At 30.6% G+C, this 23,514-nt stretch overlaps 1 protein-coding gene across 1 annotated transcript in view; it reads left to right on the top strand.

Annotated features, from left to right (window-relative positions):
* The first annotated feature begins 308 nt into the window (after positions 1-308).
* Positions 309-23,514, top strand: part of LOC148278417 (uncharacterized) — a 51,284-nt gene continuing 28,078 nt past the window's right edge. The window contains exons 1-2 of the mRNA XM_088231411.1: positions 309-362; positions 465-568. Of these exons, the coding sequence (XP_088087537.1) occupies positions 535-568 (34 nt within the window). The 5' untranslated portion in view covers positions 309-362; positions 465-534. The remainder of the gene's footprint in view (positions 363-464; positions 569-23,514) is intronic.

Below are 23,514 nucleotides of genomic sequence, written 5' to 3'. Positions count from 1 at the left end.
TTTAAAGAAAAATGATTAAACCCAGTTCTTGTCTACAAAAAAACGTATGGATTCAAAATATTGTTAATCAATTTTAATAAAATTTTTCAGATCTGGAAAAAATGTTTGGAAATTTTAAGCATTAATACGGTTTTACAATGTGTTTATTTACTTAGCGTATTTACAATCTTAATCGATCGTTGAAGCATTAAAGGTTTAGGTTAAAGCGTCCATTTACAATAAGGCACCTACTTCCCCTTTCTCCAAAATGATTTTGGAGGGGGTACGTGAGCAATGCGGCCTTATAAGCTTTTCCTTACTACAAAACTGTTCAGAATCGGTTGGATACTTGCCGGCTACGTACTGTCGACACACGAAAAAAAGTAAATAATTGATTTAGTAATTGAAAAGTGCATTAAGTGGGATCTTAAAGTGATTTAGTGAAACAATGGTGGTTATTAATTAATGTTTTTTTTCTGTTGCAGTTCGAAAGAATCGTTGGTGCATACAAAGGATAGTGTTAAAAGTGCAACCTGTGATACAAATTAGGAAAAAATGAAGTTTTTATTTGGAGCGTGTACCACACTCGGTAGGTCAAATTTTTTTTGGTGATAATTTCTGGATAAAATTTAATTTTATGTGAGTTGAATTCACATTAACTGAAAATTCTTTATTGTAGTTATCAAACACATTTTTCACTTTGTGGTATGACATTTTATAAATTTGTTCAAACCTTTGAGTTACACTTCAACCGGTTTCAAGGTAGTACCTCATTGTCAGGAACTAAACTTTTTCCATAATTCCTTCGTTCAATTCCCTAATTTTTCATTTAATTACTGATGATGAGGTAGTAACCTCGAAACCGGTCGAAGTGTAATTCAAAATTAAAGTGGTTTATAAACATTTATAAACATATAAGTGAAAATTCTTTGTCTAAATATTTGTAAACAAATACGTTATTTCAACCCGTAGGGAATTATTAAGATCAACATATTCAAAATTTACTGAGATTCACATTAATTTTCAGAGAAAAAATGTTGAAGTCTAGAGACTTATAGGGCTTTTGGTCCGTCATTGGCTGATTTAATTAGCCACTTTACTTACCAGGTTGTCTCTGTTTAAACGTCTATATTTATGAATCTCTCCCACATCAATGAAGGTTTAGTCAGATTCACAAAAATCAAGAAGATAGAAGAGTTTAAGAACGATGGATGTTCGAACAAAGGCAAAATGGTGAATGTTACACAGTGTGTAAAATGGCCAGTTACAGGTCGCAGGCCTTGCAAATGGCTAGCATTAATTTTTTTCCTTCTTTAAAATATTTTCCATCTTTTTTGAAATATGTTTGATTGAAGCAAATTAATCGACAATGTTTTAAACATATCCGAATATTTGTAGACAGGCTGGATTTTCTCTCCGGGGAGACATTCATCCAGCTGAACCAATCCGCGTACTAAGCAACGCCTAAAAAAAACACTATTTATTTTTTTACTTCTTATACCAGTGTGTTTAATTAACAATGTTTTGAGTATGGAAAATCACCCGCATAAAAAAAAAATCAGTTCTTTTACTTCACAAAAGTCAACAGATGGAAGCGTTGAGGGAATGTGGATGTTAAAACTTGGGCAGAATGGTGAATGTTACACAGTTTGTAAAATGGCCACTTGAACCATCCAATGATAGGTTATAGGCCCTGTAAATGCTTAGACTTCCATATTCCAGCCTTAAAAATGTTTTCTCTCTCTTTTGCAACAAATTTAGAAGAATATTGAATATTTAGTTTGCATTGAATTTCTGGCCGGAAAACACTCATTTGATAACGTAGATTTAAATAACCAGATAAGACTTTCTGAAGAAAGTTATCTTGAATACAGTTTGTTGTTCCTTTTAAGTTCCACTGTGCGATAACTTTAAATCCAATTTTACATTGGTACAGGTCATTTGAATTCACCCAACATGGTAAAAAAGATTATTATTTTTTTGTTTTTTTTTTCAATTTAGTGTATATTCAACGGGTAAAAAATTTAAAACATAAATATCCTATAGATTATTCAGCCACTGGTAAGTGCGTTTGCCATTGAATAAAAAATCAATGGCAATTCACTTTATGTAATTCTATCGTTCTGTGTGTTTTTTTGCAATCAGCCAATAGACTTTAGCCAGTTTTTGATTTATAAAATAAAATATATTTATTTAGTTTTTTAAAACTAAATGCGTCGAGGACACGTAACCTTTAATCCATTCTCTTAACGCGGATGAACGCTGCACTTTTTAGTACATAGCACAAGTAGTTCTTTATTAAATAAATAGTTTTTTCACAGTTATGTTTCACGGTCCGTGTACCGACATTTGAAGCGTGAGAGAGATCATTTTGTCTCTATGTGAATTATACTGATCGTTGATACCGCTATGTGCTGACGCAGTATCTTAAGCACCATTAGATTCGAATAAGGAAATGATGATTATATTATAATTTAAAAATTAATGATGAATATGTAAATTGAGGATCGTCTTTTTCAAAACTTGAAATTCACTTAAGACGTTCAGGAGAGGGTTTTTTGTGATTAGCTTCAAATCACGTGAACAATCTTTGTTTCAAAAAAATATACCTTACAACCAAATCTGAAGGTCATTATGTTTACAATTTAAGTATAGTTAATATTTTTCTTTTATATTTAATTAGCCCCTAAACCACATAAATTATTGAAATGAGGGGTTAAGATAACGATAAAATATCGTTTTTTTTGTTAATTATTTATCCTACACAGCACTAGAGCATCCTTGCACTTCAGAGACGCTGCGCGACAATTTTTTTGTGAAGTGTCGCGCAGTGTAGCGCAGCTATAAAGCGGTGTGTTTTATGCAAGACGATGAAAATAATGTTTCGTGTTTTTGCGATGCGCTGTGCAGTGCTACGTAGCGACGCTCTAGTTCTGTTTGACCTTTAATGTAATAATATTTTTAATGACTGTTTGAATAGCATACATAATTATGAATTTTGCATTATAATTTATGATGAGATCATTGCAAAAAAGATCAATAAGATACTTACTTCAATTATTGTGCTGTTACTTAACGAAATAACCCGCTTCACTACATTTCTCTATTTTTTTGCTGATCAAACGGAAGCAGAATTACTTTTATCATTGAACTAACGTAATTATGTACATATTATATTTGAATGCAGAATATTTTGATCATAATTACAAGCAAAAAAACCAAACATTTAAATGAAAAGCACAAAATTGAAAGTGCTTTTAAGATATGACATAACATTTTTTTCTCGTATAACATATATTGTAGTCCATCTTTCAAAAAGATGTATCTCGTTTTTTGTCGAATTTGAGTCATAAATATTTTAATTATAATGAAAATATATTTATGAAATTAATGAGCATCATACTGTCTTAAAACAATTTTAAAAACCCAGCAAAATACAGTAAGATAATTTGTTTATTATTTTTAAAGGCAAAAATTTTCCAAGGAAATTCGTAAAAAGTCATTCATCGAATTTGAGATACGCCTTTTTAAATGACGGACGATAATATGTATAATTCATATATGGCTAGTGTACTGATCTACTGAGGCTAAAATACAAATCAGCTAAATTGCACATTTCATAGTATATTATTATAGTTTTATACTTTGAGAATCTGAATTTTTTTAAATATATTTTTACAACAGAATTTCTCATTTTTGAGAAATAAATGAATTGTTGGCTAACGTAAACACGTGAGCCTATGAGATATCAATTACGAGAAAAAAAGGACTTTTGGCTGAGTAGGGCAGTGTACATGTCGTACAGTTGTACATGTTTTATGGATTCGATTTCCATGGTTTTATGACTTGAATTTAGGGTAAAAATCAAACAAATCAAACAAACAAAAAAAAACATGCTGGGTTGTTAATATACAAAAGTACAGACTGAGATTTTACAAACAATGTCCTTCATAAAGTAGGCTTAAAGCCTTTCGCAATATCCTCAAGCGGATGTACACGGTTGTATTAAGGTAGTAAGTAGCTATATTTATATGTAATGTGTAAATATCAGAGCTTACATTTAAGTACAGTAGTGGCAAACAAGATGCAGACACATAAACTGAAAATTATTTATTGACCATTTTTCAATAATCTACTTATATCGGGCCTGTGCGATAATAATAGCATAAGTCCAAACTTTCCGTTTTTATTTAACTATGTTAAAATGTTCTTAAATATGTTTTTTTTATTCGCATACTTATAAAAGAAAAAAGAAAAGTGTTTCGCGCAATAAAAATAAATAAATGAACGGCATATTTCTTGCAAATATTTGTTGGGCAAAAATGACAATAACTATATTTTTCAAACTCAAATTGAAGAAATAATAGTGGCACAGTGATCAGAATGCCATTGTTATTTCTGTTAACTAAAATTTGAGTTGAATTTTTTCAATGTGTAAAATTAAGTGTCAAAATTCACTGAGGTTTCTTAGCGGAGTTTAAAACTTGGGTATAATTTGCGTAAATTGTTTTTTTTTGTTAATGGAAAACGGTGATGTGACTTTTGACAAAATTTCGACAAGCATAAACTACTAAAAATAAGATTTACTTTGTGTAAACACTTTGGGCACCGGCCGAATACACATGGAGTTTACCCTGTGCCCGGCCCATTTTTGTGAAATTTCATGCTTTGTGAAGGGTTTTTTAAAAGTGTCATAATTATGAAAACAATGGGTTAAATCAATTGAAACTTCTCATTTTTATCAAAAATTGTTTGATAAGTCATTTTTATATGATAGTTTTGCCAAAATTGGCCTCTATTGAAAGCCACATTGCAATGTTCGCACATATACAGGGTCTCACTTCTTTTTTTGTGCTTTGTATCCCGGAGCCGTGTAAACACGTGATTATAATAACTACGCGTTGTGTCCCGGTCCCGTGTTTTCACGTGGTTTACCAGCAGCAAAAAAATACTAATAAAAGTCACTAGATGTCAATAAAATGAACTTTCTTAGACAGCTGGTAAACCACGTGAAAACACGGGACCGGGACACAACGCGTGGTTATATAATCACGCGTTTACACGGCTCCTGGATACAAAGGGTTCAGGTGTTTGTATAATAAAACATAAAACAATAAAACACTTAAAAATATTTGTTTAAATAAAACGTATTTTCAACCACAATACTTTTTATAATTATTTATAATATATTCTTCCTTTTATTATACGTTTTGGATTACATTGTTTAGATTAAGAAACAAGCAAAGTAACTTAACAAAATTTAATCGCCGTGCCGCATTAATAACCTTCTAGATGCATAAAAATATGTCGGAAAAAAAAATATTAACGTAATTTAATAACAAAACATGAGGAAAGTATGTTGTGTACATGAAATATTTAAAGCACAAAAACATTATATTCCTTGGTCTGAAAAACTTTCAAATTACGATTTCTTAAAAAATTGTATTTTGAGTTAGCGACTTGCCTGCAAAGCAGCAATATGTTTACTAAATACAGCATATTTCTATCTCCTATAACTTGAAGGTACGGTTACGCTTCCGGTGTTGGTCCAGGACCAATGAAATATTTCAGTTCAAGGAACTTATAAAATCAATATATCATGACCCTCTCAGGAACCGAACCCAGGTCCTCAAGAATGATAGACGAACGTGTCAATCACTACACAACGAAGTGGCTTTTTATCTCCTAGATTTTCCTATTCAAGATTTTAACCCGAGAGTAGCCATCGAATGTAAAATACTCGTCAAAGGTTCTGGTTCTATTTCATATCCAGATCTGCTTTCTTCATTTGCCTGGACAGAGAGTTGAAGTTTTAGAAAAAAAATATTTTTTCCATGAAGTTTAATAATCCGCCCTTAAAAGGAAGATTTCTACTTATGATGACGAATTGTAATTTTTTTTTTTTATAAAAGAAATATTTGCGTTCTTTTGATTAACTCAATATTTAACTTTGAGGACTATTTTCAGCGAGTCGTAAATAACTCACTTTCAGGAAATGCATGATTTATTTATATAAAGATACATATGACAAACAATAATAATAACGTATCCCCCTAAAATAATAATAACTTTAGGGCTTGTAGAACTGTTTCAATTTAATTTTATATTATTTATTTTGAATACAAAATTTGCAGGTTAAATGTTTATACTTTAGAGACTATTTAAAAAAATCTAATAAGTAGTAGAGCCAACTATCCAATTACATGTTATTACTTAGTTATCATGTCAAAGCTACGACGCGACGGTTTAATTGCAAAAAAATAAATTAAAAAAAATAATAAAAACAATATACGTGATACAAATCGAAATAAAACAAAAAGGGATAAATCAAGGAGATAATAAGAAGGGAATGTGTATTGTTTTAGAAAAATATGAAACAAAAATATTTTTTTTGGATTTGTTCAATTGGCGACAATTGTATTTTGTTTATGTTTGAAATGAATTTTAAAATTACACTTATTATAATCCTTTAAAATATGATTTCTCAATACAAAATACACACTTAGTTTATGTATATACTCGTAATCGCTGTTTTATTATATAAATCGAAATGATACGTGATAAGTGTGGGAGAGTCAGAAACATTAATCTCGTGTTCCAACAATGCCCAAGTATGGGAAAATCATTTGTCAAAGTTGTTTCGGTAACAATTGGTGCTTTGGAAAAACAGCATTGAAATTATGTTATATAGGTACGAGTATAATAAAACAAATACAGCAACATTGCTCTAACATGTCATTTGTGACATATTTGTTAACATTATCATGCAAGTGATTGTAACAAAATTGACAAAAAAATAAAAACGTTTCTTTAAACAAACTTGAAACGCCTTCAAAAGACGTCATAAATTTAGCTTTTTTTTATGGTTTAAAAAAGGTGTTTCGAGTTTTTTCGTTTAATTTGAATTAATTTACTACTTTCGTAAGTCAAATCTTCTCGTAGTGTTTACAATAAATGTAAAATTTCTCACCTAACCCATATAACTAAAGTAAAGAAAATAAACGGGTCTAGATTGACGTCCAGTAATAACATTGAAAACTTAAGAAATGAAAACCACAGGTGTGTGTATTAATACTCCATTTTAAACCTTATTTAATATTCATATTTTTTTACATAAACGGTATAAATTGCCTTTAACATATATTGAACATAAATATGAAAAAAATACATAGGTAAATACATAACAAAAAATGACAAAATCGCATAACTATAAAAATAGTAACAAGTAGGTAAATACACATAAGCAACAAAAAATATAAACGTAATAAATAAATAAGTATGAAAAAGCATAATTTAATATAAAGAAAAGTTTAAGAATTAAATGGCGATAGAAAAAAAGAAATCAGACTCGTTATATAACTTTCAAGTCCAGAACCTAATATATCAGCCTTGTCCTCATACTGATAACCATATCTTTGGAGCCTAGGGATAGGCGAGCGCATGTGATACTTGGTCCTAGAACTTGCAGAGCAAAAAGGAGATCTGTGGCGGGTATGTCGACCAGGTACACGGAAACACACCAACTCCAGCAAATCTGGACAGTCAATGAATTAATTTATAACTTTATAAAGTAATATTAGGTCAGTTAGGATTCTCCTAATGGAAAGTTTTAAAATATTTGCTGAAGATTATAATTGATTATAATTAAATAAAACAGCTGGAATACGTAGTTAAAAGTTTATATATTTTTTTCTCCTATATTTATAATAAAAGCGATAAATAGAGGATTGTGATAAATTGGAGACTAATATGCATACTTTATTTATTTTTGTTTTTTTTTTTTTTTTTTAATTATTTTACATATTTATTACAGCAATATACAAGTAATTATTTATACAACAAATTAAGTCAGTAGTAAAAGTAAGCATACATATTTTTTATTTTTGCTGATGGTTCATCTAAACTGCCTAACTAGGGATAGCTTCCCCGTTCTAAGGCAGTAAATTATGTATTTTATAATGATATTTAAAAGTATTTACAGTTTTATCATAATGTGTGCTTTTTCAGTCTAAAAGGTAAACAATGAATATCCAGAGAAAACATAAATAATACCAAAATCTCTATATTTAAGTCCCAAGTCATTACTAGTAAAACAAGCTACCAGCTTACGTCCTTCGGACAACAAATTCTCTGATTCCCTCCTATTAAGTTGGTGATATATGCAATAAAATAAAAATAAATAAATTTAAAAGTGCTACTCTATCATTTTGACTTGTAAAAGAAACCCAAAAATTTTAACTATACTCTAGGTAACAAACCATTAAGTAGGGTTAACATTATTAAGGATCTCGGACACAAAACTTTATTTTAAAAAGTGCATAGAAATCACAACTCCTAAGTCCCATATTTGGATATAAATTTGTTGCAACAGACAAGGAAAATATTTTTGAGAAGGGAATATGGATGTCTGGACATTTACAGGTCATGAACCAGCCAATAATAGGGTCATAAGCCCTGTGAATGCCTAAGCTTTCAGATTCCCTTCTCAAAAATGTTTGGAGAAAATTCAGCCAGTCTGCAAACATTCGTACATACGCAAAACATTGTTAAACATATTTGGTTTAATAATGTTTTTTAAAACGCATACATTACTTTTTACCCAAGATTTAAAATATGTGTCTGTTATGCATGATTCTTTGTCGGCCTCGTGTTGTAGTGGCCAGTACGTTTGCCTACCATGTAAGAGGTCTCTGGTTCGATTCCAAATTGAAATATTTATTTAAACATGTGTTTTTACACTAGAAAATTTTATGGTCCCTGGACTGGTACCTGAAGCGTAAGATGATCATCTTACCTTCATGAAATAAAAATGATTAAGATGCACTGCGATTGATGTACCAAGGCAGTGCTTTATACACCATTAGGTCCGGAAAAAGGGAATGATGATGATGGTATATTAATTGATTAACGTGATCAGTAAAATTATTCACTAACTGCTTACAAATCCTGTTAACGCCAAGACTCCTACATTCCCTTCTCCATCTCTGATGAAATGCCATTCGATGGTGAAATTATTTCGAACACGCAAAATCCAAAACCACATAGCCAAATGCTGTAATTAATAGGTGTATTTATACACTGGTTAAGTTTAATTTTAATACGTCAAGACTGTTGATTTCCGCAAACAGATTGAAATACTTGATTCATTTATATTTTCCGATGATAACGAGTGAATTTAAATATTCTCAACCTGTTATTTGATTTTACGAGGTGTCGCGTAGTTTACCGGTCGATTCAATATAATATTCGTATTAAAAGATAAGTTGTCGAAGAGAAGGTATTTTGTGATCGCGTTTCTTAAGCACCAACTCGCTGTCACGAGAATCTGGATGTTACACAACATTCTGTATCGTATTAAGCGGGAATACTTGGAAATTGCAAAACCTACAGCGTAAGTTAAATGTAACAAATTATTATATTGTCATCAAGGAAGATGGCAACGCTCGAATTATTGCCGAACGCAATACTTAATTCCATTGTTAAGACAAAATGTCCTAGATTTTTAATTAAGCGCGTAAGCTTTATGGGTTTATTACGCTACAAATGAGACGCGTCACGATTTTAGCCGCATTTTAAAATGTCAGACTGATGTCAAGCGAAGTCAAATATTTTTTATTAATTTATTTAATTAGCACGATTAAAATAAATTGGGTTTTTTAATTACTTGTCGTAATTGTTGCCAAAACTATTATAATTTTTGAAAATATTTTAGTATTAATTTATTATTTGCGGCCTTTGTGGTGTAAGTGTGAATACGCTTGACTCACATACGGAAGGTTCCGGGTTCAATTCCCGGTTAGAACACAAAATTAAATGGGATTTTTTTTAAGCCTGGGTGTTCTGAGATGTAGTTCACCACTGTAATTGGGTCTCCTGGCCTGTTGTGGTGCCAACAAAAATTGTAAATAAATAAATATTATAAATAAATAAACTTTTATTTTATAATTTATGTATATCTGTAAAGCATAATGTACTTTGATATTTAAAAAAATAACTTTTTATTAGACCTGTTGATTGTCCCGACGAAGAGACGGGTACATCTTAAAACCTGGATACGTGGAAAGGTCGGCAAGTGGTCATATACAAATATTTACTAACAATTATTCTCAATTTATTCCTTAATGATCCTGGGTCCGTATCCAAAAGAAAATATGTTCAATTTGAGGTTACTCGTGAACAGAAATATTAATTTCACTTTGGAGTCATGGGCTCGTATTACATTGGGAAGTTAACCTAGTTATCTTCGTCTTAAAATAAAACCAAATTGTCAGTATAAAAAATAAAATAATCGTATATTTAAAAAAACATGTTGACTTACAGGTAACCGACGAAAACAGTTGAAACTTTCATACAAATATACACATTTAGGTACAAAAGTTGGTACAAAGAAATCGCAATTTATCGTATTTTTTTATAATTAAGGCCCTAAAATTCTGAATCATTTGCAAAATATACCTAAGACATAAAAATGGTTCACTTTTACATACAACGCTTCTATTACGTAGGTATTAGATTTTGTCATACCTGTTCCTACATAAATTAAATATTTATTCCGTTAGATTATTTTTTTAGTCAACCCGTCCATAGAATTTCGATCCCACCTCAAAATATGAAATCATAATTAAATTTCTTTGTCCAATAACAAATAAAACCATCATTTGCTGTGCACGTTTTAGTAAGATAAATAACATAATATAAATCTGTTAACCTTCATAGTCTGATTGAGCTAGAGGTGATTGTCTAATAAATAATATAACGTAATCAATTGTATTTACTAAAATCTCACGACAATCCAATTAGCCTCTGTAATAATGAAAGCAATAAATATTTTACTATTAATTGTTCGAAAGATCACAGATCTGGTGGAATAATTGATTAGAAATGTGTTATTATCTTCAACACCCAATTTAGAATTTATTACGTAATTTGAGAGTTGAAATTGATTTTCTAAATTGACGCAATTTCAATCTGTAGTGATTATTTGTGTCACTTTAAATAGACTTTAATATTTTTGATAGACAACTTAATAAATTAAAAAATCTATAACTGTTAGGGTAACCATACAACCCTGGATAATATTTCATAATAATCGAGAACAAATCAAAGAAAAAAATCTAATGAACATGGTTTATATTAAAAACGGTTTTACTATCCATAAAATGTATCTAATATTGTTATAAGTGTTTTTTTATAAAATTATTTACTGACATCGTGGTGTAGTGGTCAGCGCGCATTTGCCTACCTTGCATGAGGTCTCAGGTTCAATTCCTGACATGGTTCACATGAATTTTAAAATGTGTTTTTACACTACGATATTTTATAATCCCTAAACTGGTACCTTAAGATTAAAACTGATCATTTTACCTTCATGTAACAAAAAAACTGATCAAGATACGCTCCGATTGGTGCTACAATTAGGTGCGAAAAGGAAAAACACCTTGTTGGATAAATTTTACCTCAGCAAAAGAGTACGTGATAGTTCAAAAATCGGTCTATAATAAAATAATTAATATGGTTAAAAACAGCGCATTTTTATTTTTAGTTCAATGAATTTATTCGTTTACGTTAAAAGTAGATCTGTATAGAATTTATTTAAAAAATGTACCTTCTATGAAATTAATTAATAAAAAAATTAAAAAATCTGACTAAATAATAAAATTATAGTATATCCTACTATTTTTGTATCGTTACATCAAAACAAATTGATGACCGAGAATATTAATTTTGTAATTTAAAAAAAATAAATATATTTGAGTGCTGAAAATCAAAAAATAAATTATGTTTCATTAATTAATTATATTAAGAAGTTTTAATGAAGGCTTAATCTGTGTCCGGGTGTAAGATTATAGTTCTAGATGTGAAATAGAACCAAAACCCTAGACGACTGTTTTTTACTCTCAGTTTTCGGTTAAAATACTAAAACCGGGAATTTAATTGAGATTAGTCCGCTTCGTAGTGTAGCGGTTGGCGCATTCGCCTACTACGCTTTTTTGTAAGAAATAAACTGCTAAAACTCTATTAAAAAGGGGGTGGGGGTTGTCAGCAGGTGAAAAGAGAGGATATGAAAGGAAGTTATGAAAAATATATCGCATCACTCAATGATCGCGCCACTAGGCAGAAACTGTTAAAGCTTGACTTACTGGTTCGTGGAAATTGGGTTATCTTTACTTTTTTTACCACCGAACCCTTATACAAATGAATGCAATCACCTAACTTGTACTGGGGTTCTGGCACCTATTGTATGGAACTTATCTCGCGTCATTAAATCGCGTAATCAAATCTTGTGGTCAGAAAGGATCAGCGCTGGTTGGTGGGGTTTATTGATTATTATATGCGATTACATGACACAATGGATTCTATGAAATATTGATCGCAAAAATAACTTACTCGCAATCGCGGTGATAATATCACATGCACACACCATGACGTTTGTTATCACATTCTTTTGATTTTTTTTGTTTTATGCGTTTAAATAAAGTATTATTATGTTGGGCCCGAGACAAAAATATAGTACCTACCCACAGTAGGAATGGCAAAATCTTAAAAAGGAGCCAGTAGGTAGCAAATAAATTTAACTTGTAACACACATAAAGTAAATGTGGCGCAACCACCCAAACCAATCAAGAAAAATATATTCTTAGAATTGTCGGAAATGTATGCCGTGACGCCAGTTCAACAGATATTCCTTTTACCATAACCAACTTTACAACGATGGCTATCTGTGCTTGAGGTCCCGGATTCAATTCCTGACAATGTAGAATTAAAGTGTTGTTCTACAATTCAATATTTCACTGAAGCATAAGAGTGCAACTACAATGGGGAAATATTTTTTTCAATTTTTTTTTATTCATAAATTTCATAAAAAGTACATGTTTTTGTAAAATTCTAAACATATCAACTTTTACACATCTAGTAAAAAAAATATTTTTAAAACAATTAAGGTCTATGAAGTACTGTCCTGTAAAAAAAATTTTTTTGCTTATTATTAGTAGCATAAAAAAAAACTTTTAAATTTGTAATTTTGAATTCCCGCAAAAACGGCGATTCCATTGGCCACGCTTCTAATACGTAACGATTAATGTTTATTTGTTCCTAGCATTGAAATTTGTGTAGAACAATTTCATGGATCTTGACGTCACAACAACCAAGGCCAAACACGTCGCGTTTTTCTACTAACATATTTTTGTTGATTTTTTTTTTACATTTACGTATGGAAAAAAAATGTCTACGATAAACATATAGATTTTGAAAAAACAATTAATTATTCAAAATACATTTCATATAATTTTATTGGTAATAGTAGAATGTGATATTTCCCTTTCTCTTTGCAATATTGGGAGTGAATAGGGAAATGATAGTGATGGTTTATAAATATTTAAATACATATTTATAAAACAAATTGTTGTGTTATGGTAGAACGGGATTTGAACATTGACCCCCAGATCTGGAGTTCGCGACACTATCCAGAGGACCACAATCCTTCTCCATATTTTATCTTTTTTTATTACAAATTTTATTTGGTATTATTAAGATTGAAATTTTAACACGTCCTATAAAACTAAACGACAGCAATAATGTTCTTATCAATTAAAATATAAAGAGACTGACCAGTGGCAAGTTCTTAACCTGCATTAATTTCATGTTAAAAATCATTGAATAATACTTTCTAATTCTTGACTCAAATATGAATGACAAATGAGAGTCGTAGGTAATAAATAATTTTATAAAATTCATTCATCTTTCTGACAAGTGACAACACAACAAACGATTAATCAACCGTTTGAAGTAAAACACCTTAAATGCTTATTAAGAATACCAAAATAGAGAGTTAAGATTAGTTAACACATACGTCATGATTTATTTATCGATTTAACTTGATAAATATTTATTGAAAAAGTAAACTAAATACGGCACGGCATCAATTTAATTTTCTAATGGGTTAAATAAAAATTAGAAATTGTTTTTTTTATGAAACAATTCTATTACGACCCATTTACTCCTTGTGCCATTGAAAGATTTTTACAAAAATGGCGCTTTATAAATTATCCAACTATAATAATAATATTAAAGTTCTACCAGTCAACAATTTTTGTTTCTCTAATTATATTTTCCACTAAGAAACATTATTAAAACAGTCTTTAGATATCAATTTGTTTCGTCTTTTTTGGGTGAAGCCGTGTGTCTTAGATTTGTTCCGACGTGTTTTGGGTAAACTAAGTGTTTTTTCGAAAAAAGTGTGTGTTTAAGTACTAGTAATTTGTACCGTGTCGCAGTCGGCAGTAGGCACATTTCTATTAATTTTTGTAGTATGTAGTGCTGTTTGAGTTTAATTTCAGCCCGTTGTCTTTGTTTATGTTATTTGGGTGTTTGTGTATTTCAATTGAACTGTTGGTACAAATCCAACACATGGTATCACCCAAAAAATAAGAAACAAATTGATAACAGTGACCGTAAAAACCTTTGTACCTATTTAGTCTTTAGATAGTTAAAATTACGGACTCAAACCCGTTCATTTTAAGTCTATTTTTTTTTCTTTAGAATATGATTAACATACATGCACACATATTTATTTATTTCAATGTAAAATACAGAACACCTGCCATTTACATAAATTATATAATTAGGTACCTACAAAAAACATGATAAAACAAGCACAATAGGTTATTGAGGTCCATAAAAACAATAGTAAACAAAGACGAATAAGTCACTAATACACATTACTTTGCATAGTCAGAGAGGAAGAGTCTAAAGCTGGTAATCCCAGAATGGAAAAGATCCACCTCTCTCGATAGGCTGTTCAACAGACCAATCAATCATATTTATATGTATTGAAGAGAAGAGAAACCACAGAATAAAAAGGGAAAAATCAATTAACACCTATATGATTTTTTTAAATATTTGCAGTCTGTTCTAAAACGAAAAAAATGTGAATTTACTGGTTTGCAGTGGAACTTATTATCCCGTTCAAAATACTCGCCATTTGCGATGATACTGTCTTCTTCTTTTTCTTAGTTTTTTTGGCTTTTTTTCACCCCTAACTGGGGTGTTCTAGCCATTGTCAAGTTTAAAACACGACGATACATTGATGTCAACGCTTAATCTAATTGCCCATGCACTTTTGGTAGGCCTGATAAGGTATGGCCTTCAGCTCTCGCAGTGAATTCTCTTTTATAGCATCAATCGTCTTAATATAAATTTAAGTCTTGGGAAAACAAAAATAGTAAAATGCTAAGTTGATGACATTAGTCAAATTTTTGGAAAAAAACTTCGAAACAATCAACTCTGAATGAGATGGCGTATTGTCGTGGTGTTAAAAACCATCTCTTTAGCCTCAGTAATTCGACGCTGCTTTTAGATATAATTCTGTGTTTTTGGAACGAGGCGGGCAGCGACGCGTTTCATGTACAAAACGTCGGTCAAAATATGATCTGCCAATCCATATGAGATGATAAATAAGATCAAGGTTTGCTTTGCCGATTCGATGTTTTCTTCGGTAACTGACGTTGTTGGACGTCCAGTATGTTCATCATCATCTAAGCATTCACGAATGTCTTTCAACCTCCTTTATCATTTGTATGCCCATGTTTTCGACATAAATGATTCTCCAAAGGCTTAAACAACATTTTAAATGATTCGGCACACAACATTTCATTAGCAACACAAAATTTGAGGCGCGCTCGTTGTTCCAATTTTTTATGCATTATTAAAATCGACACACAACAATTTTTCGACTCACTCAAACAGACGCTCACAGAATACTGAAAATCCGATCACCGTCAAACTTTGACAGATTGTCAAAAACAGTGCTGTTAACGCGATTGATTGATCGGTGCAGCGCCAGCATCTCATATTAGAAATTCGTGTTCATTTTTTATCATATGGTAATAATGAATGTAAAAATGATTATTATTACATACTCGCATATTTTTTAATTGAAATATGAGTTCTTAAGTAATATTATAATTTTACCTGTGCGCAAAAAGTGGCGGATATTGAAAAATTTCATTATAAAAAGTTGAAGTACCTATAAATAACTACAACAAAAGTGTAATTAGGTGTGTCTTAGTGCAGAAAGCGTTAACCGACATTTTGTGTTCACAGCTGGAATAATTATCGAGAATAAAATTAAATATATTCTACATACACAGAAATGGTGAACATCAATTAATCATAACTTGTAAGATATTCATGATCCCATTGTAATCGTGATTTATTGATGACAACGAACTTGAAGAATCTAAATAATTGGTTGTATTTTTTAATTAGGAAGTTTAGTAGTTTTTTTTCATTTTTTATTTGTTACAATATACCATCCATATAAATTGAGCGTTATTTGTGTCCTGACGAAGAAACGAGTACATTTGAAACCGGTAGATCTAGAAATATCGGTAGGTGGTTGTTCATTAACAAATATTTATTATTATTTTATAATGACTTAATAATAAGTTTTTTCAACATTAATAATAATTAAAACAATAATGTAAAATCAAAACGCTGATAAGACACATGATATTAGAAACAACGTGAAAGTTGGGATAAGCTTAGCGTTATTAGTGTACTGACGAAGGAACGAGTACGTCTCAAAACCTTAAGATATTGAATGTTAGTAAGTGGCCAAATACAAATAGTTTACATTCAAAATTGATTCTTTACGGTCTTACTTTTCTTCATGCAAACCTAGATCCGTATTTTCTCCCTAGATTACGGCACTAAAGCAGTAACTCTTCAACACACTATAGATATTTGCCATTAGCGTGCCTTTTACGTTCAGTTTTTTTGATAAATTGTTTCTTATGGGAGCTAGGACAATCCAAAAACTCTGAAAGCACCTTGTTGTATCTGCGTTCTTCGGACGCACGGTATACTGTACAAATGACACAAAATGATAAATAGTTTTGAAAAACGGAAAATGTACCGACACAATTTTTTTTAATCTGATACTCTTTCTAAAGAAATCATAAAAATCTGTTTCGTCGATTTTATTTGTGAAAAATCAGTCAGACGTGCAGTCGCCTTTTTTGCACTGTATCCGGGAGACATCTGCGAGAGAGTGACAGAGAGAAAATGGTCAAATACACAATCGTCAAAATTCTTACCGACCACATATTTATTTATTTATTTTGTTTATTAAGAAAAACAACAGCAACACAAAGAAATATACACAACATAATAAAAAAAACATAAAATAAAGCCAAATCAGTTTTTCACATAAATACAATTATAAAAATCCAGTTCAGTTAAATATAATTTATAGAAGTGCATGTGTGCGAGTTTTTTTTTGTGTGTGAGGATGCGTGTGTAAAAAAGTGGAGTGTGGTTTTGGTAGGTATGTGAATATGTGTGTGATTGTATATGGGTGTGAGGGTAGGTTTAAGGACAGGGTAAGTGTGTATTTGATATGAGTGAATAGAAACAATTTAAAATTATAATGTAAAAATATAAATATATTTTTTTTTATAACGAAACATAATTTTTTTCAAATAATAGTTTTTTTAATTTTGGTTTTAAAAGTGAGTTTACTGTAATTAAATATGTCTATGTTATTGAAAAATAAATTATAATTACGCGTCAAGCGAATCAGAGGAGAGTTCTGAGCATAGTTGGTGCGAACTGTGGGTACATGGAAAAGAGATAGATTCGTGTGACGGGTGCGGTAGCCAGGTACGTTAAGGGCCAACTCAGAAACCAGAACAGGACTATCAAGACGTCCATTAAGAATGTCATGTAAAATACCCATATCTAATAACAAACGACGATCCTCAAGACTAAGTATATTATGTTTATGACAAGAAGTTTTATAGTTAAGGTCCGTAAATCTGGATCTCCAATTGAGATGTCTCAAAAATGTTTTCTGAATATTTTCAAGCCTTATCTTGTGTATGGAATACTGGGGAGACCACACAGAGGAGGCATATTCAAGGAGACTACGAACGTAAGCGAAATAAATTAATTTGATACTACCAATATCATTAAAAACTTGGCAAGTGCGGATAACAAAACCTAAGTTTCTGTGTGCCCGGTTCACTATATTTTCGATGTGGTTTTCATACGTAAGTTTTTTTATCTAGAATCACACCAAGATCACGAACACTTTCAACTCGTTGGATAGCTTGATTACTTAAAAAAAATTGATGTGAAATAGGTTTGGAGCTACGTGAAAAAGAAATGAGTAAACATTTTGAGACATTTACATTTATGAAATTTTTTTCATAGTAATCTGTTAATCAGTGAAGATCGTCTTGGAGATTATGGCAGTCACTAGTATCTTTAATATTCAAATATATTTTTTTATCGTCAGCATACATCAAGAAATTTGAATTATGGATGACTGCATATATATCATAAAGGTAAGCATTATAGAGCAAAGGACCCAAGTGTGAACCCTGAGGAACTCCCGATGTAATATCTATAAAATTGGATCGAAAACCTCCGAGTACGACAGATTGGCTCCTGTTGCTTACGTAGGATGATATCCATCGATATACGTCACCTCGTATTCCAAGGTTAAGAATTTTTCTCAGAAGGATGATATGATCCACACGATCGAATGCCTTTTCAAAATCAGTGTAGACCACATCCACCTGTTCACATTTATCCATACAACGAAGTACAAAGTTCGTAAACTCAATTAAGTTATCCTCTTAATAATAATTCAAAGTAAATCTGCGAATTAAATAACAAGTGATAAAAGCATATTTTTATATATTGGTATCAAATGAGTAGGTACTCACATGATCACTATCAGTTAAATGCAGTAATTCTAGTTTAGCTACTTAAATGAAATTCCAGTAAAGCATGTGAATGTAAAAATACACTGTTCATGTCATTGAAATGCGGAATATGTCACATCGACATGTAGTGGTGAATAGGAAAAGAAGATTCTAGATTAACTTTCTAGGCTTAACACTATTTGAAGACGATGTTTACATACTAATGATGCTTTATTTATATTTGCGGTCAGTAACATTAGTGAAATGTGGTATTATAGAAAATGAAGTTTTTATTTAACTTAGATCCTAAAACTTCTTGCAATAGTACTCGTTATTAAAGACTACCTGAAATAAATTATCATGTATTACCCATTTGATTGTATTATTTGTTAATAAGTAGCTGAAATACATTCTCACATCCACATTAATATAATTTTAATACATTTTAAGTATTATATTCTAAATGGTTACGTCTTAAGTTTTCTTGAGTTCTTCTGGCATTTCCCAGAACACTTATTTATTATTCAATTTATAAATTTATTGCAAAAAAATAATATACATACTTAATAACAGGCAATCTATATAAAACCAATCAATGTAAAATGAAAACGGAGTGTTCTCGGTTTATGATAGTCTCCATCTAACATGGCACAGCCTGTTCTAAGATGGAGTTTTTCTATCTTTAGAGCATAAGTAGTCCTAAACTAATAAAACAATAACATAAAAAAGAAAAACTAAAACTTATTAAGCCACTGCAGAGTGGATCCAATCACCGTTGTTCAAGCGATGGCGCGATATGTTAAGACCACCATAAGTGCTGCAATATAAAATTTTATTTTATGTTTATTTTTATGTTTATTGTTATATTTATGTTTATTGTTATATTTATGTTTATTGTTATATTTTTGTTTATATTTATATTTAAGTTCATGTTTATATGTTCATATGGTAGAATTGGCTCTGCACTTTATAGCCATTTTACTGGAATAAAAATTTAAATAAATAAATAAATAAATTAATTAATTATAAATGCCTAGTTGATCAAATGTAAGAAATTAAAAATCGTTATTATACAAATATAAAGTATATATATGTGCCAAGAATACATGTTACTGAAGCAAAAATAATATATTATAAAACAAATAGATAACTTGAGTAGATATTTATAAAATAATAACTCTTAAGTCAAAATATTCTAATAATCAAGCCTGCAACATAGAACATATTGTGAGGTGGGGCAGGAAAGAGTGACTATTCTGGCGTGACCACGTAGGGAGAATAAATACTAACAGACTTCCACACGTGGTAGAAAACAACACGCCAGAGAATAGTCGCCAATCTGGAAGACCTTAAAAGAGGTGGCGAGACAGTTGGAGTTCGGTATCTCAGAAGACCTCTTTGTAATAAAGAGATCCCCGGATCTACTAGAAGATGAAGAAAAATAAGATATTATGACGGTATTTTATTATCGGTATTTAGTCAAAGGTGCGTTGTACGATATCATTTTATTTTTCGATCGCGTACTACAATAATTTATTTATAATAGTTATGGGCGATTTAACTCACTTAAGTCTGATCAAGTTACGTTATAAGCCGTTTAAGTAAAAGTAATGAAAGTTAAATGTACTGCTTACTAAGCCAATGCATCACGACGACAGATTCCGGTAATTATATGACAGATTACCGGTTTGTTACTATAACTGGTTTTTATACAGTCCAATGCTAATCAATAATTTACATATAATATAATTGTTTTGTTGTTACATAGATCTGTAGCAACAACAAGTAGTGTGACGTGTAATAAATCACATGGGCATCAATTTGTTAACAAACTTTCAAATTTATTTGTTTATGTTTTGTTTTAGAAAAGTCAAGAATAATTTATTTGCTACATAATACACGAATCGAACAACAAACAGAGTCCAAATATGAATGATGACAAAAGATTCAGAAACATGTTATGTTTCTTAGTAGTTAAAATAAACAATAGGCATTGAGTGCCCAATTTAAAAAGAAACTCATTCGGTTTTGATAAACAATTACTAACTATATCATTATAACTTCATGTTAAAACAAAATTACTCATCACGTTAAGGAGTGGTTCTTAAACTTTAGATTAGTGCACCACCAGTTAAAAAAAAAAAATTGAATGATTATCAGCCTATTCTTATCCTTCTAGTATCCTTTAGTGAAGATGGTTTTTTAAATTCCAGTTCGGTAAGAACTAATGACAACATAAAATAAAAAAATGGCTTTTGTCAGTCATGAGAGTAGACAGACGATAGCAGGTATTATTCATGTGAGTTTTTTTTACATTTCGGAAATAAGCCAAAAAACCATCAAATGACCTTTAAAATACAAGGAGAAATACCTATAGAGCTATATAACACAACATACTTAGATCTAAATTTGTTCCAACAGAGTTTTTTTTTTGTTTTGAGAATGGAATATCGAAATCTAGGCATTACAGAGCTTCTGACCTATCATTGGCTAGTTTAAATGACCATAGGCCTAATAAATGTCTAGATTTTTGTATTCCCTTCGCAAAAATGTTTTCCCTTCTAAATAGTTTTCACGCTTTTCCGAAATGTCTTTATTTTAAATTTCACTAATTTTTATTTTCTTGGGTCGTCTTTTTAAGATGCGTGGGATTATTATACACGTCCTATTTCCACCTCCAAAAGTATAAAGCGTCCCATTTTCTCTAAATTTTATGACGTAGTTATATTGCTTAGTTATATTTTATTTTTAAAAACTAGTACCTAGTAGAATAGTGTAGCAATGACTAAGCTGTTTTAATTTTCGTTTCAACTGTACTTTCAGTGAGTAACGGTCAATCAATCCAATAATTATAATTTTGCGGCTGATTTAAAGAAAATTAAAATAATCACAAACAGACCCGATGGATGTAGAAACTGTATCAAATTAAACAAACATTTATATGCATATACATTCCTATAAATGTAGGTAGGTAATTGCATTTTATAACAAATTTCTTAACCACTCATTCAGTGTAAACAATGTTATTAAAAATGGTATATTTTGTGAATATAGGTAAATAAATAAATAATAGTCGAAAATAAAACGCTACGTGTAACGCATGGTTTTAGAGGTAAAATTCCAAGTTCTCTCTCAGCCGTAGAAAAAGCTTTTATTTCGCCTATTAACATACAAAATACGCGAGACAAAAGTGTTTTCTGCGGCCGCGAGAGCATTCAGAATAGAACCACAGGACCCTGATTTCAATGAAACGATGCTTAATAGTTAAATCAGTCACTGAACTGGCTAGGCTGTTCATAAAAAGCTGGCATTCACCTGAATGGCTAAGCCGTTCGTTGAATGAATAAGAAAAACTCAACGTTTAACGTGTTAGCTGGTTTTATGCTAGACTTTTAGAAACTGCTGAACAAAAAGCGACTGGGTGAGATTAGGATAGGTTGGGTTAAGTTTAATAACAACAAAAAAAAAACTAATATTTTTAAATCAAAGAATTAAGTTGAGTAAAACAAACATTTATTTTAATTATTTAACTTTATCCAAACAAGCCTTACTTGACCTAACTTCATATAACAAAATGAATTTTAAAAAAAAACCTTCAACCTTTTCGTTAAACGTTCATTCATTGAAGGGCCTAGTCATACAGTTGAATTCCAAAATTGATTGAACAGCCTTGCCGCTCAGTTCAGTGGATGATTTAATAAATAGGCGGCGACATGTACATTAGGGTGGCCAGATGAATTTTTTCCCAAATTTCGAAATATAAGAGGTCTAAAAATTTGCCTTTTGGATTACTCGGAATGCAAAAAAAATCGATAAAAAGCTTGAAGTTTTCAAAAAAGTCGATTTTTTGCGCTAAACCGGGTCTCGTTTCGTATTTAAGTCATAAAATCAGTCCAATTAAATGTTATCATGTGCATTCAACTTTATTCAATAAGTATCAAAGGGCGTGAGTTGCACGTTGTTTTGTAATAAATGGGTAACATTGTTTCAATGAGCCATTGTTTTCGTCAATATTAGCCCGGCGCTCAACGTAATCAGTTCCGTGGAGTGTAAACTTTTTGCGTTTCGGTAGTTTTAAAACTTGTTTGAATTTGTAATGTGATTGAGTTATATCTTTATTAACAAAAAAAAACATTTTATCTATATAGATAATTGTTCAAGTTTATCATTGTCTGAACATTTTGTATTTTGTATGAACATTTTGTTCAGACAGTGATAAACTTCAAACTTTGGTTAAGGGCCAAGAGTAGTGTGGAATATTTTTTTAAATCATTTTAACGTTCAATGTAATCCAAAATGCAACTTTTAAGATCCCTTTCACTTTGATGTCTAAAAAAATTAAAAAACTTCATACATCATCGGCCCACTGTAATTTACATATTATTGTTATATTTTTCATACCTTAAATTCAATTTGACTTAAAAGACAATTGAAGATAACTCTATTAACATGCCTTTGTAATAAGGGTCTTGTTTAGATTTCAGTGCTATCGTAATGCATATGTTTTTAAAATTTTACAGTTATTGTAGTGAGCATTACATTATAAATTCGTTTTCATTTCTAGTAATGTAGAAAAAGAATAAATAATATTAGAAATTTTATGTACAGTAAATATCTGTATTTCAGAGGCAGACGGATGCAAATCCAAACGTCAAATGTTCAACAAGAGCCTGAAGAATCTACTTTCTCTAAGTGATTTCTAATCATTTAAAGCATTACTTTGTATTTTCAGTATCTTAATACATTGGATGTTTCATTATAAGAATCACATTTCTTCAAAATCAATGGACATGATCATCAACTAGATAAGAAAATCAAAATGTCT

This window comes from Micrasema longulum, unplaced genomic scaffold (genome assembly GCF_059751315.1).
Source record: "Micrasema longulum isolate JH-2025_06_02 unplaced genomic scaffold, ASM5975131v1 h1tg000883l, whole genome shotgun sequence".
NCBI classification, from domain to species: Eukaryota; Metazoa; Arthropoda; class Insecta; order Trichoptera; family Brachycentridae; genus Micrasema; species Micrasema longulum.
This window is presented reverse-complemented; position numbering and strand designations above follow the sequence as displayed.